The 18,816-nt window shown below is 41.9% G+C and overlaps 1 protein-coding gene across 4 annotated transcripts in view; it reads right to left on the bottom strand.

The window, feature by feature from the left end:
* CASTOR2 (cytosolic arginine sensor for mTORC1 subunit 2) overlaps positions 1 to 18,816 on the bottom strand; it is a 124,691-nt gene that overhangs the window by 93,466 nt on the left and 12,409 nt on the right. The window contains exon 1 of one of the 4 annotated variants that reach the window (XM_041425033.1): positions 5,335 to 5,448. The exons of the other annotated variants lie outside the window; for them this stretch is intronic. Within the exon in view, the coding sequence (XP_041280967.1) occupies positions 5,335 to 5,339 (5 nt within the window). The 5' untranslated portion in view covers positions 5,340 to 5,448. Of the gene's footprint in view, positions 1 to 5,334; positions 5,449 to 18,816 lie in introns of those variants that run through there. 4 annotated transcript variants of the gene reach the window in all.

Below are 18,816 nucleotides of genomic sequence, written 5' to 3'. Positions count from 1 at the left end.
CTCTGGTCTGACTCCCTTACATTTGAACAGACCCCTTGAAGGGACCTCAGTCACTGTATGGCCCATACCTACCTTCTGGGCCATGCCAGACTGTAAAGGCCTGGCAGGAAGAGTTCAGTACAGGTTGTTGTTCTGCAACAGCTTTGAGCCCCTTAAGTTCATCCATTGCCTTGTTTTAAAAATCTTGTTTTAAAACAGAACTTCTTGTGATGTTTTGGTGAAGAAATAGTTTATTATTTATGGCATGTTTTTTCAGAGAAATGCATATTTAGGCTTCAGTGTAACCTCAAAAGTAGGCTGAGAATACATCAGGGAGTAAGAATGAATTGAACTACTGGCTTGCTGTATTAGGTCTGGCTGAGATGGAGTTCATTTCCCACAGCAGCCCCCACAGTGCTGTGCTTTGCACTGGGAGCTGGACAGGTGCTGATGACACACCAGGGTTTTGGCTGCTGCTGAGCACAGCATCAGTGCTGTCTCCTCAGCAGTCCCCCCAACAAGGGGCTGTGGCTGGGCAAGATCTTGGGGATGACACAACCAGGTCAGCTGTCCCAAATTAACCAAAGGGATATTCCAGACCATATGACATTAGCTCAGATAGAAAAGCTAAGAAAAGGAGGAGGAAGCGGGGGGGCATTCATTATTTAAGATGTTTGTCTCTCCAAGCTATCACCATGTGTGATGAAGCCCTCCTTCCCCAGAAGGGGCCAGAAAGCACTTGCTGATGAAAAGTGGGGAATAAAACTGATTTTTTTACACTTTGCTTGCGCACATTCAGACTTTGGCTTTAGTAAACTGCCTTATCTCAACCTACGAGTTGTTTTCTCTCCCCTGTCCAGCTGGGGAGATGAGCAATAGAGCAGCTAGATGGGTACTTTGAGTCAGCCAAGGTCAACACTTGCTCAGATTCAGCCTCTGCTTTCTGCACTGCTTCCTGTGGGAATAAGCTGCTCCTACAGCACAAGCGAGGATCAGACCATTTAACCTGCACACATCATCTCCTCCCTGCACTTCAGGCACAAATATTCTGGGATTTGCACATGGCTGTAGTAAGAGGGAAGTCATCAATAACTTCTCCCTCCCTGATCCTCAAGGAATATTTACCCAGCTCTCAGATAAATGAGGCAAGACAGCATTGTCTTGTTCCAAGAACCAGCCTCTCTCTACTAAGTGTTAAACACATTTGCTAAAAAACCAATTAGAGCATGTTAAAACACTTCATTTAATTAAAAACAATCCTCACAGTATCACAAAGGTAAAAGTAATTGAATGTTTTGGTTAAGCCCTGAAAATAGAATTGAAGCTTGTGAGGTCAGTCTGTGTGTACCACATAGTGCTTTATTTTTAAAGGATACTAACAGAGATTTGAATTGCCTTTTTGATTACACAATTTATCCCGTAAATAACTATCAAATTCATATGGACACAGGTAAAGGTCAATGTAGAATGCTTATTTTTATTGTTAAAAACTGGTAAGATGTATCATCAATATTCTGAATTTCAATGAAAAACACAAAGGCAGAAAAATTCAAATTTCTTCCACCCTCCAGGGCCTGTCTCTTCTCCAGCTTTACAAATAATACCTTTAGTAAATACCTGTCTCCTTGCATCTGCATGACAGAACAAATCCACTGCCTTTTACAAAATGTGGATGAACTCTTGACAGGATCCAGAGCTCTCCCAAACTCTCACTTGCAAGCTCTCCCTGCAACACCAGGAGGGTGGGCCACATTCTCCCTCCAGCCAGCAGGAACAGCCTTCAGTATCCCCGAGCCTGAATGCACACTGTCAGTGAGCTCTGTGGTTCTCCAACAGGCAGCTCATAAAGATCTGTCAGTACACCAACTGCTGGCTATGAAAAGCTGAATGGAAAAGAGAAAAACCCCAACAAAACGAAAGAACAGAAGAAAAATGTGGAAGGAAATTTGTAGTAAGCCTTCTTCATTTAAAATTAGGTGTGGTAGAATAAGCCATCATCACGACTATTTTAAACTTAACTGCTTTTGTCTTTTGGTCTCCTTCACGAGGATTTCAAAGAGAAAGCAACATACAGCTTAACTTTTCCAAGACTAGGCTTTGGTTCCAACTCTCTTGGGAAGACACATAAGAAGTTATTTGTAGGAACAAAACAGAAAAACTAAAACCAAACCAAATTACTCATTTCTTGGCATTCAGATAATAGAAATGCTCTAGGGAGATAAAAACAAAATGTCATTTTTTTTCACCAATGTGCCCCTGTGTAAGAAGGTAAAGTCCATTGCTCTGGACAGCTTTTATTAATTTCATTTTTATTGGTACAGTTTGATGCCAAAATACATTTTTCTCAAAGAAACATGCACTTGGATCACTAAAGCAAACACAATTTTTACCACTGAATTCAACAAAAGCAAGATTTAGGCCACGGTGCAGAGCATATCTATGTCCAGTTATTTTGAGAACATAAATTAACATTGAAGCATCCATCTGGCATAGCAGATTGTTTGGTGTACTTCATCCCCTGCTAATTAATGATTAGCTCTACTTGGTAACAAGAGAATTTCCCACCAGGTTTTCCAGTTTCAGAGGTCAGGGAGGACAGGCTGTTTGACTGCAGACTTGACCAGTAAGGGATCACACTGATCTCAGTCCTTTGAAAATCCCACCAATGAAACTGGATTCACTGTAGTAGGCTCCAAATTCTTTGTTCATAAATATTTTGGAAAGGAGAGCTGGTTTAATTTATGGGTTAAAAACTGTCTTTTAATGAAAGATTTGGAGGTGTCAAAACTTTTCTGATTTGAAATTGCGGAGAAAAATAAAAGGACCGACAAGTTCCACAAATCCCAGAATCAAGGCCATCACAGTAAAGACTGAACACATCGATTGCCAGACTCAGCAGTCTGGGTCCCTTGGACCAGATCACCTGGCAGCAGGTGACTGAGCCACTCGAGGCAGTGATGGCAGCCAGGCACCTGAGCCCAGCCCTCTTCTGATCAACAATGCTTGAGGGACCTTCTCAGGGCCTTCTGCTTGTAAAGCCCACCCTCACCCCCAAATATAAGCTCACAAGAGTAACACTTGGGAGGGCTCATGCTGTAAGTGTGGTGATCACACCACAGGATGGACAAGGACATTCCAGTGTTAGCCTCACTTCTTACCCCAGCTACTAAGAAAACTTCCTGAAAGCTGAAAACAGAGTTCTGTGACTGAAAACACAGAAAGCTCAAGAGATTTGTTTGATACACCTTTGTATGCAACATGCCCCAGGAAGCACTGCAACAGGAAGCAAAAAAATTAATCTGTTGAAGCTCACATGCCAGTGTATTTCCTGCAGTTTTGTTGGATTTAACTACTGCTAGATGTTCATCTGCAGTTTTTTCCAACTGCAAACTTGTGCTGCTGCAGGAGCAAACACAGCCCTGGGGAAGGTGCAGAAGAGCAGAGTAGAGCTTCCCTGCCCCGACTCACTGGGTGCATGTCTCTGCCTGCACTCACAGAGCTGCCTGGGCCCAAAGTGGAGCTTTTCCAACAAGCCCAGGAAGTCAAAAGTGCTTGTGTCAGGAGCTGGGGACTTTCCTTACAAAAAGAAAATCATTGCACATGAAAAGGCTCTTTAAGCTTTCTTTTCGTATCTCAGTTCAGCAAGATAAAGGGACATGATGATATTACTCCTCTGTCTGAACTGGCCTGTTTGTATAAGATAACAAGTGAAAATTCAAAACAAGCTTGAGGATCAACAATTTTTCATCAAAATCCACCCATGTTTCATGGTTTAACCCTGGAGAACAACTCAGCCCCACACAGCTGCTTGCTTCCTCCCCGCAAAGTGGGATGGAGAAGGGAACTGGAAGGGTAAAAGACAAAACTTGTGGGCAAAGAGAGTTTAATAGTGAAAGCCAAAGCCACATGGACAAGAAAAGCAAAGCAAACCAAGGAATTCATTCCCACTTCCCATCTCAGGAAGATGTTTGGGCATCCCCAGGACAGCAGGGTTCCATCTTGTCTAAAGGTGAGTTGGAAAAACAAATGCCATCACTCTGAATGTCCACCCCTTCCTTCTTCCCTCTGCTCTGTATGCTGAGCCTGACACCATACCCTCTGGGGTGGCCCTGGGATCAGCTGTCCCGGCTGTGTCCTCCCCAAATCCTTGTGCACTCCCAGCCTCCTCACTGGTGGGGTGAAAAGCAGAAAAAGCCTTGGCTCTGTACAAACACTGTTCAGAGGTAATGAAAACATCCTTGAGTTATCACTGTCTTCAGCAGAAATCCAAAACAGGGTCCTGTACCAGCTGCTACGAATAAAACGAATCATATCCCAATCCAGACCAGCACATGACATCATAAAAGCATTCCAAATACACTTTTTAGGAAATACAGTGTTTATGGAAACTACCTTTCCAAATAACATTTATCTCCTCATCAAAACTGCATGTTAAGAACAGGTCTTAGTGATCTGCACAAGTACTTTAGGGAAGGGACAGTCTCTCCCAAATCAGGCCTGAAGTTCCTTATCACACTCCAATGTGGAACAAACACAAACAAAAACCGAAATCAGAAAGACACACAAAGCCCCCACCAAACAAACCAAATACAAACAAACAACCCCTAACGACTCCTCAGTACCCCACAAGTGGAAGTGATCTGCAAAGATCTCTTACAAGTCAACGAGATACTCCTCAAAACAGGAAGCTGATTATATACTATAGTAATTAAATAAGCAGCCCAGTTCTGTGTCACAGGTCTCCCAATTTATTGCACACGATCTACCTGCTGAGAGGGCATGCTGACAACTGTCTATTTTTGAGAAAAGGGAGCTGCTCTCTGTACCTAATTTTTAAATATCTGATGTTAAAACCCAAGGACTTTTAGCCCCTGGGATCACCACAAAAATCAAAGCCTTTTGGGCAGTGGAGAAAGCAATGGGAAGGAGCTTGAGAAAAGGAAGAACTTTGTTCTGCAAAGGCATGGAATCACATTCAGATGAGTGATTTCCATAAAGCTAGAAAGTTCAGGAACTCTAAGGTACTGCAGCTTTGAGTCAAACCTCTCCCCTCACTTAGCTTTCTGCATAACCCTGAACTATCACTAATTGCAACATGATTAACAAAGCAATTATATTTTCTCCAAATCTCTACCTCAAATAACATGATTATGCAAGACAAAACTAATCAAATAATTAAATAAATAGGCTTAGGCTTGTTTGCAGACAAATCTAAACTGAAAGCCTGGGTACTAGGCACAGAAAGAAACTTGCTTTTTAAAACCAGTCTTCCTGTTTCTTAGGGCCCAGCCTCATGGGGATTTTGGCTATTTGGGCACGTCGGTGCTGAAAATGGAATGTCCAGCCAACACCTACCTCATGCATGTGTTCCACAGCTTAACCACTCTTCATGAAATCCTGCTGTTCCTTTGACAACTATTTCTATTCAGAGGTTGTGGTAACACCACTTCTCAAACAGCTGGCCAGCTATGAGAGGTCCCTGAGCAGTGTTTTCTCAGACTGAGCCTGGCTGTTGTGCAGCACTGACCTTACACACTCGGACAAGTAACTCCAACCAGGCCACCACATCACATTCTTTCCATCTGGCCTCTGGCAAGTCCCCGACTGTTGAGCAGATGCCATCAGCACTTGTCTATGTTGTGCTGTGCTGTTTCTTCTTTTTCTTATCACACCTTTCTTCTAAAAAGCACAAACTGGCTTTTACAACCTGAATGGCCAAATATGGATAAACTTCAAACCAGAAGAGATTCCCACACAGATCCCTTAGCACAAGCCTGCATTTCAGTGCTGTCTCCAACACAAGTGACACTATGCAATGACACTTGTGAAGTCAGTAGCAGCTGTTCCAGCGGTGCTCAGGGGCCATGCTGAACAAAGCAGCTCCTCACTGAGAACGCAGGAAGATCTGCTCTTCAGCAGTGCAACCAAAACCCAAAACCTTGCCTGAGAGTCATCTGAGAAGCCTTACACAGGCTCAATCACTAAGTCAGAGCTCATCCTACTGTTCAGCTGAAGATACAGTTAGACACTCATCAAGCTTTAAAAACCAGTAATTTCTGTATCTTTTCTTCAAATTTCCGTCTTATGACTGTCAAGGTATATATGACATTGTTTGTGATTCCACTTGCAATAAAATTCAGGACTGATGATTTCTTTTACAGTCACTGATCCTTTATTAAAGTAGTCACTGATCCTTTCTTAAAGCTCATAGAAATAATCATATGAAGCCCAAGGATACGTATGCTAGGCACTTGAACAGAAAAAGCAAAATAAACACAATGCCTGTGTAACTGAAGAAGCTTACATTGGAACATAAATAAAAATAGCTCTATTTTTTTTTTAATGTCTATACCAAGATTTCAAAATTAATTGCTTTTTTTTTGATAATACATGCATACTTGATCTGAGTGAAAAATGCTTATTTTGTATTTTTTTTAATGCATGAAAAATAGCCACAGGTGTGTGCAGGCTGTAAAATCTCCCTTAGTACAAAGCTTGTAGGCACACAGCATTATTGTTTTTTAATATATTCTTTATGTATCTTGTCAGAAAAGTCTTGAGGAATATCATAAACACTTTCAAAAAGTTAAGATCTCTGTAAAACATTTATGGAATTGTAATCCCTCTATTTCAAGTATTTAGAATGGTTCAGACAGCTGTGATTTCACACCCTGTAGGAGAGATTGAAAATTAATTTGAATTTCTGTTATGTTATTTGTGAGCATTTAAGCAAAACAGTACTTCATTCCCACATCCTGCACTACACAAACTGGCCTGAGGCAGCTTTGTGGTGATCCCAGGGTCAAAAAGCTACTCTTTGTGATGCTCTTAGTTGTTTATAAAGTAAGTTTGCTGGGTTTATTGCCTTTGAATTACTGCCCACACAACCATCTTCAAAGGAATCACCTGACTTTTCTTCTGCCAAAGGGGTCACAGCCCGATGAGAGACTTGGGGAACACTTCCCCAGTCCCTGCTGAGAACTTGCATCCCCAATTTATCAAGTTACTTTATATATACCTGGCTAATAACATTTAAATGGAGTGACTAATGTGCCCGAAGTTTTGCATGGCCTGAGGCAGCCTGAAGAACTGGTGATGTTGGGAATGTCCCATGCTGACCCTTGAACAAAACCAGCCATTTAACAAACACCAAGCATATAATATATAATATTATAAAAGCATACCTTCCCATCAAGATTGTTGGCTACAGAAAGACATTCCCCAACTGTCTGGGATTCACACTGCATTGTGGAGTATTGCATTTTCTAATGCAGGTCTCAAATCCTTACTGCCTAGACCATGTAGAAATGTTATATGAAAGTTGAACAACAACTGCTTTAATCAGAAGTGCAATATGATTCCTTTCAGCTTCAGTCTTCTGTTACATGAGTGAACCCAAGAGCTGATGTTCCACTGGTTGTATTAAAGTGGCACTTGGTGAGGATCAATAACCTTTTTATTCCCATACTGCACAGCAGCCTGCCTTTAGGTTGGAATCTCTGTGAAACACCATCACACACTTTTCCACCAAAAAAAATCTACCAGAGCTCCAAAGGTTCCTGATGCAGTTTCTCCCTCTCTTATCAAATTAAGGCAAGAGAGAATATGAAGAAAAATACAGGGAGAAAATATACAGTTTAATTATCTAGAAGATAATGGATAATCAAAGCAAGTCACAAGGCTGAAACAAGACAAATACATACTTTTGTATAAAACAATAAATATCCATACCATACCCCTCATTACTGAACATCCTGAGGCACACGTTAAATTGTAACTGCAAAATTATGCACAGTGAGGACAAACAACCAAATAGAAAATTGTGTCCACACAGAGCTAGAGAGTTCAGAGCTTAGCTCCAAATGTTTTGCTGTCATTACATTATGAAGAATAAATTCAAATCTAGGGACTTATCAAACACTTCTAGGCGTTTAAATTATTTTCATTGCTTTTCTCTTTTTGAAAGATTTAGTCCCATGCTTTCTTACTGAGAGGATGCCAGAAGGAAGTAATTAGCCTTCATATCATGGCTAAAGACAAAGCCCTAAATCACACAATGCTCCAGTGTCAACAGAAGGAGATTAACACAAAATGACCAAAAAACTGCTTTATGGCCTTAGTAAAAGTAATGGAAAAAAACCTAGCAGTGTAGAAAGGAGGCAAAGAGCCTCCATTAGTAATTTAATAAAATACTAAAAAGCCAGCCAGTGTACAACTTAGTCAACAGTGGGACGTCATCTTGGGATGCTAGTCCAGTGCAGCACTTGGAGAAGCAGAGCAGAAGTTTTTTTCCTGGCCCCTTTCCTGATGCCAGTTTTGTTGGGGATAAATCCTCCTGCTCTTTCATGGTAAGAAGTATGCAGGGCAGCCACCTTCTCTACCAAGGAGGTGGGAAGAAAACTGAAAGCTCACAATTAGTTCAAGTCCACCCAAGACAAGCAAACCAGCCAACTTACCCCAAAATCCAAAACTTATCCCATGCCTGGCCCTCAAGGGTACCCTGCAGCAAACAAGTTCCTTCAGACAGCCCTTCCCTTCAAGGCAGGAGAGCTCTAGCAACTGAGAGGGAGAGAGCAGACAGGAAAGCAAGAGACTCCTATACTTTCAGGAAGAGAAAATACATTTGGATAAGCATTAGAACAATATGAGGAGAATCTCTTTAAAGTACAGGAGACTGCTGAACAAGGGCTCCAAATCACAACCATGCAGTGACTGCCCAAAACAATATGATAGATGGTATTGTTGTTATCATCATCATTTGGGGGGCACAGACCAAGCCCCAGTGCATCAGTCTCAGAGAATTCAGCATGGGGTGGGACATGGGCACTAGCAGGTACATCCCTTGGGGAAGTCCCATGAGGACCAGGAGTCACTAGCACTGGTGGCAGCTCCAGTCTACTGCATCAAATGCAGACAGAGACAGTAGAAAAACTGTAAAGCTGGGGAAACAGCAACAGTTGATATGCACATTTAAAAGTATAGGCATGTAGCCCTAAATAAACTGGAAGTTTCTGCCTATGGGCTACCTGTGCACTTCACACCATTGCCCCTCCAGCTCCCAGAAATGACCTGCTGTGGGAGACGGGATATTTACATTCACTGAGGAGAGAGGAAAGGAGAATGTTGTCCTAGCCCAAGTGGCACAGAAGGTAATAGTTCTGCTCTTCTGTCTGTTATTTTAACTAAATAATTTATTCAGCAAGGCATGCCTACTTTTGAGCCCCGTTTATCAAATATCTGTGAGCGCTGGGACAGCCCTGTCCCTTCACAGATAGAAGCACTACACTAGAACATCACCTACCTAAAAAATCACCTAGCAGACTGTGTTTTCAGAATTAAGCTTACAAAGAGATCAGACTTTCTGTAATATTATCAAAAATTCAACTGACACAAAAATCAAGTTGTGTTTTCTTCAAGCTCATCTCCCCTCAAAAGCCTTCTAACGGATTTCTGCCAACAGCTCTATAGATTAATCCACCTCTGTCCCTGCAGCAGGCAAATAAAGCCTTACACAAATCAGCAGAGCAAGATGCTGCACTCAGCAGATACCAGAACCACACATGCTACAAAATACAGCACAGCCAGATGTAAAGGCAAGGAGGCTGAAGATTAAAGTACCGTTTTGTTATGCCCTTTTATCTTACGAGGTACTCCTGAAATTAACTCCTAGACTGGAAATTTTTTTACACCATTTCATTTTCAGATTGCAGCTCAGATTATTTTGAACCAAAAGTACCACAGAAAGATGAGCACTGCCATTCACCTTTGCAAAAGGATGGGAAATTAATTTAAGGTCAATAAAAGCAGGTATTAATTTCCATCTCACAGAATTTATCAACAGCCATAGAATTCCTCAATTTCTAGCTGTGCCAGTAGCGTAAAGAGAGAAAAGCAGCAGCACTTATCCTGGCACACAAAGCAATTGGGCAAGGTCCACGCTACACTGACCCTGCCATCTGGACAGTGCAGAGGCATTTCCAGCATTATCCTGCATAATCATGTAAAATTGTATTCTGATGACAGAGGCCAAAAATCCTGAGCTCCAGAGATCCAGCTGATAACAGCAATCAATCAATCTCCCTTTATGCATGCAAGATCACACACATCACAGTGATGCCCATGTCACTGCTTCATAAACATGAACAAATTATCACATTTTCTTGCATATTTTTCAATTCACCAGTTCTCTGGAGTGTGAGAAAAGGAGAAGTTAAGAAGCTGATCCTCTGTCCCCAGTGAAAAACAGAAAGGACTTTGTTGGGGGCTGCTGTATGTGCAGGATTAGGTCTGAATGATTTGCCAAAGGCTTTACAACAAATTGGTTGCTGAGCTAAGAATAGAAGCCAGGAATCCTGGTTCCTGGTGCTGTAGTCACTACATTACAACCCCTGCCTTCTCCCAAAGAGGGCACTCAGGCACACAACTGGACTTGGATGCAGCAAGAGGACACAGTGCCCTTGTGAGGCTTCACTCAGGAATCTTCCCCCAGCTAAAATGCAAGAGCCCTGTGCTGGAAACTATTAAACAGCTGTGGCTTCAGCTCCTGCTTCAGCATTGCACACCAGCCTTATCAGCTTCCTTCCTTATGCCAGGAATGCTGCAGGAATTTGCTTTCTGCAGACTAAAGAGAAAGAAAAATTAAAAAGATGATTGTGTGCGTGAAAGAACAGGAGGGAGAGAGACAGAAAGAGTGAAGATTAAATGCTTTGTCATTATGTAGTTCAACCTTCTGAAAACAGATTTAGTAATCCTGTGTCAAGACTGACTTTGGTGTAAGTTTTATCATGGCATCGATCTTGCCCACAGTCCTACCACCTATATTGCAAGTTCCCAGCCTGCATTCCAGCTCCTTGCACAGTCCCTGCCTCAAGAAGACTGCTCAGCTACATCCAACAACCTCAGTGCTTCAGCAGCAAAGGCTTCAGCCAGCTGAGCACTTCTTCAAAACACCACATTTTGGGAAGAACCAAATACCTCCAACGCCTGAGATATAAAAGAAAAAGGACTCAAAATGAGATTCCCTCAACAACAAAAATATATAAAACGATCTCCCACACACTCTGACTTAACAAGGCTCTGCAGGGCTTGAAGGAGCCAGTAGAACAGTTTTGATAAGTTGAAACAAGTACAAGACAAGGAATGAGTGGCAACAGATTGAGGAACCATCAGTACAGAATCTGCAGATTCTTTCAAAAGGCAGCGAGCTAGAGAAAAAACAGCCAGTGAAGGAACCAAAATTGCAATCTGAAGATGAGTAAATAAAATCCCCAAAACCCCAAGCACTTAGTTTACTTAAGGACCAACTACTCAGACGAAGAAAACCCAGCAATTTTGAAAGAAAATCACCAAGGGATGTTATGGGGTTCTGAGAAAGCCAGCAATGAATCAGTTAACCAGAATATCAGATAATTCCACTGAAGCCAGTCTCCCACAAAGACACTTCCCAATTTTGGATGCAGGCCTAACATTCACTAGTTTGGTGCCATGTAACTATATGACACCGATTTTCTGTAATTCATCAAGAAGGAAACATGCTCCCAGCCAGTGATCTGCAGACTGGGGAGGCCAGAAAAATTCAGGAGGAGGCTCCATGTGGTCATATGAACACATGGGTAAAAATACCAAAAGTAACATTACAGAGCTTGTTGCTTCAAATCTGTCAGTATGCAAGCCTGGACTGAAGTTTACTATTTGTTTAATAGCAATGTTAGACATAGTGAAGGTATGAAGGCCAAGGTGAAGCAGCTTTGACAGATTTCCTGGGAAGCTCCAGTGCCAGGGCACTCACTCTGTGGGGAAGGGTGTTACCTTCATGGGAATCCACTCACACAATGTCAAAGTAATAATTTTGTGCTGAGGTGAATACATGGCAGGGGAGGAAGGGGAAGGGAATCTTTTAGATTAAATCACAGGCAAGCTTTCACCACAGCAGAAACTCAACAGTATGCCAAGGTTTCCAAGCAAATCACTGCTGACCTGTCCAAAGAAAAGCTGAAGTGTAATTTACTGGATTTCTGTAAAATAAGCTTCATTTTTGACTGAGGCTGCAAAAAGCAAAGCTACAACTGCTGTGGAGTTTCAGTTGGTGCATGAGGCTTCATTCTAGAGCTGTGTGAACACTGGGCAGCATCTTCTACTTGAAGAACTGAACATAAGTGCACTGGAAAAAGGCAAGTAACACTTGAATCTATCAACAGAGAGGTACAAAGTCTGTAATTTCCAAATACATTAATGTCAATGTGGCCACTGCTTGCAACTGACTAAAGATTTCTCCTGTTATATGGGCTTAGCTTGCTCACTGTCTATAAAAAACCAGATAGTATTGGGCCATACTCCTGTTAACTTCCTCAGCTGAGAGTACTGCCTGGATTACAATAAGCCTGTATTGCTGCCAGCTGTAATATGACCACACAAGTACCTGAAAAATCTACAAAATGAAGCTACAAAATGAGCCAAGATTCAATAATTTAATATTTATCAAATCCTTGCCTCCAAAATGAGGCAAACATTTGGTGAAGATAAAATGACTGGATGATTTTACCACCATTATTTGAGCAGTAGCAAAGTTCAGACTTTCCTGCTCTAAACAATGGCAGTATAAAGAGGTCAACCCTACTGTCACCTGTACTGAAGGAATCAATCTCTCACCTGGGTTTAAATAACAGATGTCTACAGAAGATGTTTCCTTCAATTAAAAAAACAAATAAAGACTCAGCCCAACCCCAAAATTTACATGCAGGTTTTCTTAGACCCTTGCACCCTTTCTGCCCTGCATTCTCACCCTCCCAGCATGGCAGTCCAGTATTGCTGAGCAGACTGAGAGCTGTTCTGAGGTATCACAGCATCCTCCTGAGCAGCACAGACAGCTGTAAACAAAATATCAAAAAAAAGCCTACTGAAGGTGCAGACCCATGGCTTAAAGGGAGTAAAAATTTCTCTCTGGCCAGACTCCCACAGCAAAGGAGGTCCTGTGCCAGTTACACTCTTAACCAGCATTTTCATGCCCAAGAAGCAAAATAATTTCTTCTTAAACCTCTCCATCAAGAGCCTGCTGAATAGCTGTTCTTTGAAATGATGGCACAGAGCCACCATGGATTTTTTTTTTTTTTTTAACAAACCAGCACTGAACAGAAACTCAGCCACAGCGGAGCAATAAACAGAGCAAAGCTTGGGGAACTATCAAACCAGGTACCAGCATCTTCACATTCACACTTAACAATAAACAACAGCTTCAAACCATGGTGGACCTGCAACAAGATAGGAGCACTGTAAGCATCAGCTAGCCAGGAGAACAAAGGAATGGCAGAGCCTTGGTAAAGTAAAATTTAAAGCAGCAGAAACCATACATGTGAGTCTGGAATGCGATGCTGGGGAAAGAACCATCAGTAATCCTGTCACTTGCTGATTTTTCCAGGAGAAACCAACAACAAAATGCCATGTTGCTTTTATCTGCCCATCTAGAGCCAAATGGGATGTTTTGTCCTCTTAGTACAGGACTTTCAGTATTCACACATTTCACCACAGATAATCAAGACCTGACTTTAATGTAACATGAATTATCCAAGGATCCCATTGGCATGCCAAGCAAAGAAGGGTATTTTCCCAGAAACCTCAAGCATACTGATGTCCAATTTGCATGAACAGGGTTTTAGAGAAACATTCCCTCTCACATGAATACTTTAGCCTGAGCTGTAACTCACTAACATCAACACAGAGAAACTTGTTGACTGTGCTATGCAGAGAACTGGGTTATCAGGGCATCCCAAGCAGATTTGTAACAAAATCATTGCCTTGAATATTGACATTTCCACTCTTGTATCTGCAGACAGGGCAAAGAAAGAAATACTTCCTGCAAGAGAAAGCTCTGGTCAAGCATAGCTACCAAGTCAGGCACATTTCAAAACACACTGTAAAGTAAATCATTGCACAGCCATTGTGGTGTATTAAAGAACAGGTTGGCACAGGAGGTTTTAGTCTTTCCAATTCAATTCTATTTTTTCATCTGGCAATGCTTTTCAACTTTGTACAGTGCAAAATACAGTGAACTGGTACAACCTTGGAGTTTGGGCTGAATGCCAGTTGTTGGCCCTAGAGCAAATGAAGCCAATAAAACAGGACTGACTTGCAACCTGAACAATTGTTTTCAAAGAAAGATGGTAAACTCCTGGAGAAGTGGGAAATATTTTCATGGAAAAGAGAAAGCCACACCTGTAAGCTTCAGGTATTTCCTTATTACAGAACTTACCTTGGGGACATGACATACCTACTCAGCATTTTTTTCAGTTCTTGCTGCCAAAAGGAGGTGATGTATTTGAAGTACATGCAAAGGTTAGTCTCTGTAGAGATCACAATTTTGTAACTACTTGATCTTTTCTGTTTATTAACAAAGGCTGGATCTACATTTTTCAATACAATATACAAAGAGCTACATAATTTGAGTTAGACTATCACTATAATTGACAAGAATAGGTGTGTTTTCTCATATGGTTCAGAGATATCACAGTCACCATCTTCTCAAAACATGAAAGATGACACTTCATGAGACATAGATGTGCCAGGCAATAAACCTTGCAGCAGAAGGGTCCTTATTTTAATTCTAGTCATCACTGATCAAGAGATACAATTGTCTTTCCAAGACAGACACAGGAGAGATGAAAACAAAGCAAACAGTTAAAGAAAACCACAAAAATGCTCAGGGTTTCATTTAAATCCTGGTGTACTTGTTCTGGTCTGATAAAAACAGCCGACCCCACAGTCTGCACAACTCCTGAGACCAGGAGATGCTATGCCACAGCTGCCTGCACTATTCCCAACAGCAAGGAGGCCTATTTCAGTTGGGCACATGCATCTGTTTTCCCCTCCCTTTTCACAAACTCCCCATTTCAGTCCTAAGCATGGAACAGGTTGGAGATCTGCTCACGTGACTTGCATGTCTGTGCACTCCTAACCACAAAAAGGTGTCCCAACAGGTTTGATACTTTGCACCACTCTAGGATCTTTCATATCAATGTCTGGAAATGAGGCTGTGGCCACTCTTCCTTCAGAAGAAATACTCCTAGGCTCCTTCAGTGCAGGCAGCTCAGAACTCACAAATAACCCCTCAGTAAGAAGGCAGAATGCATTCAGCATGATATAAGGCCTCCTGGGATCAGGACTCAAACTAGCTTCCTTCTCCTTCCTATTCTTCTACAGCTCCCTGCAAGGCTCTGGGTAAATCAGGCTATCCTCCTGTGCCTAAATTCAACATTTGTCTAAGAGAGATAATCACTCTTCACTACTAAAGAGGGGCATTCTCAAGCTACACTTACTAGTGATTGACAGGAACCCAGGTACTACAGAAAAACACCATTAGAAAATCACCCCTCTGCCAAAAATGCTTTATGAAAAACAAATGTTCCTCAAAAAGCAGGTTTCAGATTCACTTCCCTAGTAGTTGCCATAAAAACCCCCCACAATTTAACATAAACTCTATCTATCTAAAAATATCCCAAGACAATTTGACAATGTCCTTTCAACCAGACATTTAAAAAAAACCTACAGGCACAATTACATATGACAAAGATAATGACAAAACAAGAAAAGAAAAAAGGTAGGCAATATTGTTCCTTCTAGCTTAAAAAAACCCACAAATTATAGTGCGCTCAGTTTGCTGGTTAATAGGTGATGTGATGGGTCCTTAGTTCATCTTGGGATAATTTAAGAACAGAATGATTAGCAGTGTGTGATGACAGTGATCACTAGCTGGTTCCTGGGGAGCTGATAAGTTATTAAGCCAAACAATGGATCGCTATTATGAGCAAGTCAGTGCACTAACTGCAATTTCCTTGAAAGCTGAGTAGTGCATGATTATACTTGTCCACTCAGACTGCCTGCTGGCAGCTCCACATTCTGCTATTGTTCTGAACTGTAGAGTCTTCCCAGCACCCAGGATACAGCCACAGAAAAATGTATTCTTCATATTCAGGCTTCATTGTGGCAGCTGTTGTCTGAAGGATAGTGGAAGAGAGACATTCTCTCTCCTGAAGCACAACTGTTAGAACCCCTAAAAATATGTGGTTTTATTTGTCAGCAGGAGCTAACCTCTACTTTCTAGCTGAGGCAATTTTCATTTCAACTCTAACTTTGGAATGACAAATGGATACAGCTACAGACATATTGTACACATGTTCATATATATGTGTGTTTATGTTATTTAAATGCCACACATACACATGAGTACATTCCTGGTGGTTTTCTTTGTGAGTTTCAGGAAGACTGATGTTACCACTGGAAGCTCATATGGGCATCTTCCAACACACATTGCTCTCTCAAGGTACAAGGAGAGACAACAGAGAACATCTACATTAACGAGCCTACCAAAACTAGGAAGAAAAAAAACCACAAAAGAAAGCAGCAGCTGGATGACAAGGACTCCAAAGTGGCTAATATACACATGGACTGAAAACATGGCCTTCATCTGTCCTACTAGAAAGGGGTAGTCCTAGTGGTGAAGACTATGCAGAATTTGGAAAACAAGAGTGAGGTGCTACTACAGACTTGCTGAGTGAGATGGGTTCCTGGGTTGCCTAAATGATGCTTTTATCCCCAGTTGTCTGTTCTGTTTATGCTGGATGTTAAGTTCTACACCTTTAAGACTGGTTCTGAGAGTGAAGTGGGGAGAAAAGAAGCACAGTTTGCTTTCAGAATCTGCACTTGCTCTCCTGCATTCCTTCTCACAGACTGTGCTGTCTGCAGCATGGACAGACAGCAGGACAGAGCTCTCCTTTGCTTTAGTTACTGTTTATGCTGGATGTTAAGTTCTACACCTTTAAGACTGGTTCTGAGAGTGAAGTGGGGAGAAAAGAAGCACAGTTTGCTTTCAGAATCTGCACTTGCTCCCTGCATTCCTTCTCACAGACTGTGCTGTCTGCAGCATGGACAGACAGCAGGACAGAGCACTCCTTTGCTTTAGTTGGATTTCTTTTTAGCTAGCTGAGGCAGTGAAGTTCCCAGGACTGTGGCTTTTCTTTTTCTTGGAACTGTTCAAACCAGCTCTGGACTGCAAACCCAGAAGAGCACCGGGAGCTCACACCTGTGGCCCACCGAGGCTGGGACAGGGCATTTTCCAGGGCAGGAGGGACTGGTAAGAGACTGAGAGAGCTGAGCTACCCCCCACAACAAGGACTTTTAGAATTTGTCATCTCTTCAGAACAGCAAGGTTCTATTGTTTAATATTGTTCCATTTTTTGTGCAGGTGAATGCTTTGCCTGTTAAATAAACAGTCTTTTTCCATGGAAATATTTTCCCCAACCAGTTGAATCTGCTTTCTAGAGGAATCCCTGTAGAGGTTTTTCTCCCAAACTTGCCCTAAACCAGGACAGTAAGGCACTCGCCTTCCTGTGTGCCTCAGTTTCCTCCTCTGCGAAGCAAGGCAGCAGGCTCTGCCCAGCTCCCAGAGGTGCAGCCAGCACACGCTGTGCTGGGTGACCCTGGAGCACCTGCGGGGGCCGGGGACTGCAGGGAGCACTGCTGAGGCAGCACAGGGCCAGATGCTGCTGGAGACATGCAGTGAAGCCAGCCCGCAGCCCACCTGGCTATGAGAAGAGAGAAGAACAGAGACCCCCATTTTTGATCCTCTATACTAATTCTCAGAAATATATCTTCACTCTTGCCCACATGAGCATCCACACTAAGCCTTTCCTTCCCTTTGGTGTCTTTTTACTTTACTCCTGCCCTAAAAGTTACCAGCTACTCTGAGCAGGAAGAAATTTTTTAAAAACCCTTAAGCATCTCCTCCTGGAACAGCAACAGCCATTTTGGAGTCCAAGCCCTGTTGGCACCCAATGAGCCTTGGGGTACCCAAGTGCTTGTTTTTTTTAATGGGACTTAGGTGATTCAGAAAGTATTATCATGTACCTACCATTGATTTGATATAAAGTGAACTTTAAGTGGGAAGAAAACCTGACATTGAGAAGATTTAACAAGTGCTTAAAAGGTAAGTCCTAATTAATTTTTAACTTTGTTTTATGTAAGGCTTACTTAAGGAGCAGATGAAATTCTTTCATGTCCTTTTTTGCTGTGCTGATCCTGCAAGGAATATATAACCAGGAGTATGTTTTAACAGGCCTAGGAAAAAGTATGAGTACCAGTCTATTTTGAATCCAGGAACTGCTCCTGTCACTGAATTGTTTCAAACCCAAGTGAAAGGGGAAAATGATTACTGTAAAAACACAAAGTGAGAAAATGTAATATTCAAAGAGGGATACTAGTAATACATATAGATAAAGCCTCCCCCTATGGTTTTGAAGAAAGGTTAATACCATTGCTAGTCACACACCTTATACCCATATAAATAAATAGTTTTTCTCCTTACAAGATCTAATCATCTGACCATTCATTCTCCTGAATAAAGAAAAGCTAACAAGTCAGTAATTTCTACTCCAACTCTGAATTAACCAGCCCATAGCCACACTACTCTAACTGTGAGTCTGTGCCATAAACAAAATGAGGTAGCTTCAAAGTGTAGGGGGTCTGGCGTTTGGTAGCTTGTTTTGGTTTTTTTTTTTTTTCTCTCCTGAACTTGGAACACACACAACAAGTTAACAGCAACTTCTAAAACACTGGAGATGAAATCTGTTCAATCAGGGACAGGAATTTCATCAACTGCTTTGCTATGATGCTCCAAGTACACCCTAAGTTATCCAGCCAACAGAGACTGAACCTAAAGATAGATCCTATCTTTATGATAGATTTTATGTATTGTGGCCATCCACTCATCTCTAAGAAAAGCACATGGTTATGGTAGTAGAAAATCTCAAAAAGTGATAAACAGCAGTAACTTGCCATGGAAGGCTATAA

This window comes from Onychostruthus taczanowskii, unplaced genomic scaffold, assembly GCF_017590055.1.
Source record: "Onychostruthus taczanowskii isolate IOZ18803 unplaced genomic scaffold, ASM1759005v1 scaffold86, whole genome shotgun sequence".
In the NCBI taxonomy this organism is placed as follows: Eukaryota; Metazoa; Chordata; class Aves; order Passeriformes; family Passeridae; genus Onychostruthus; species Onychostruthus taczanowskii.
The sequence above is the reverse complement of the archived record's forward strand: the minus strand, read 5'-3'. Positions and strand labels throughout refer to the sequence as shown.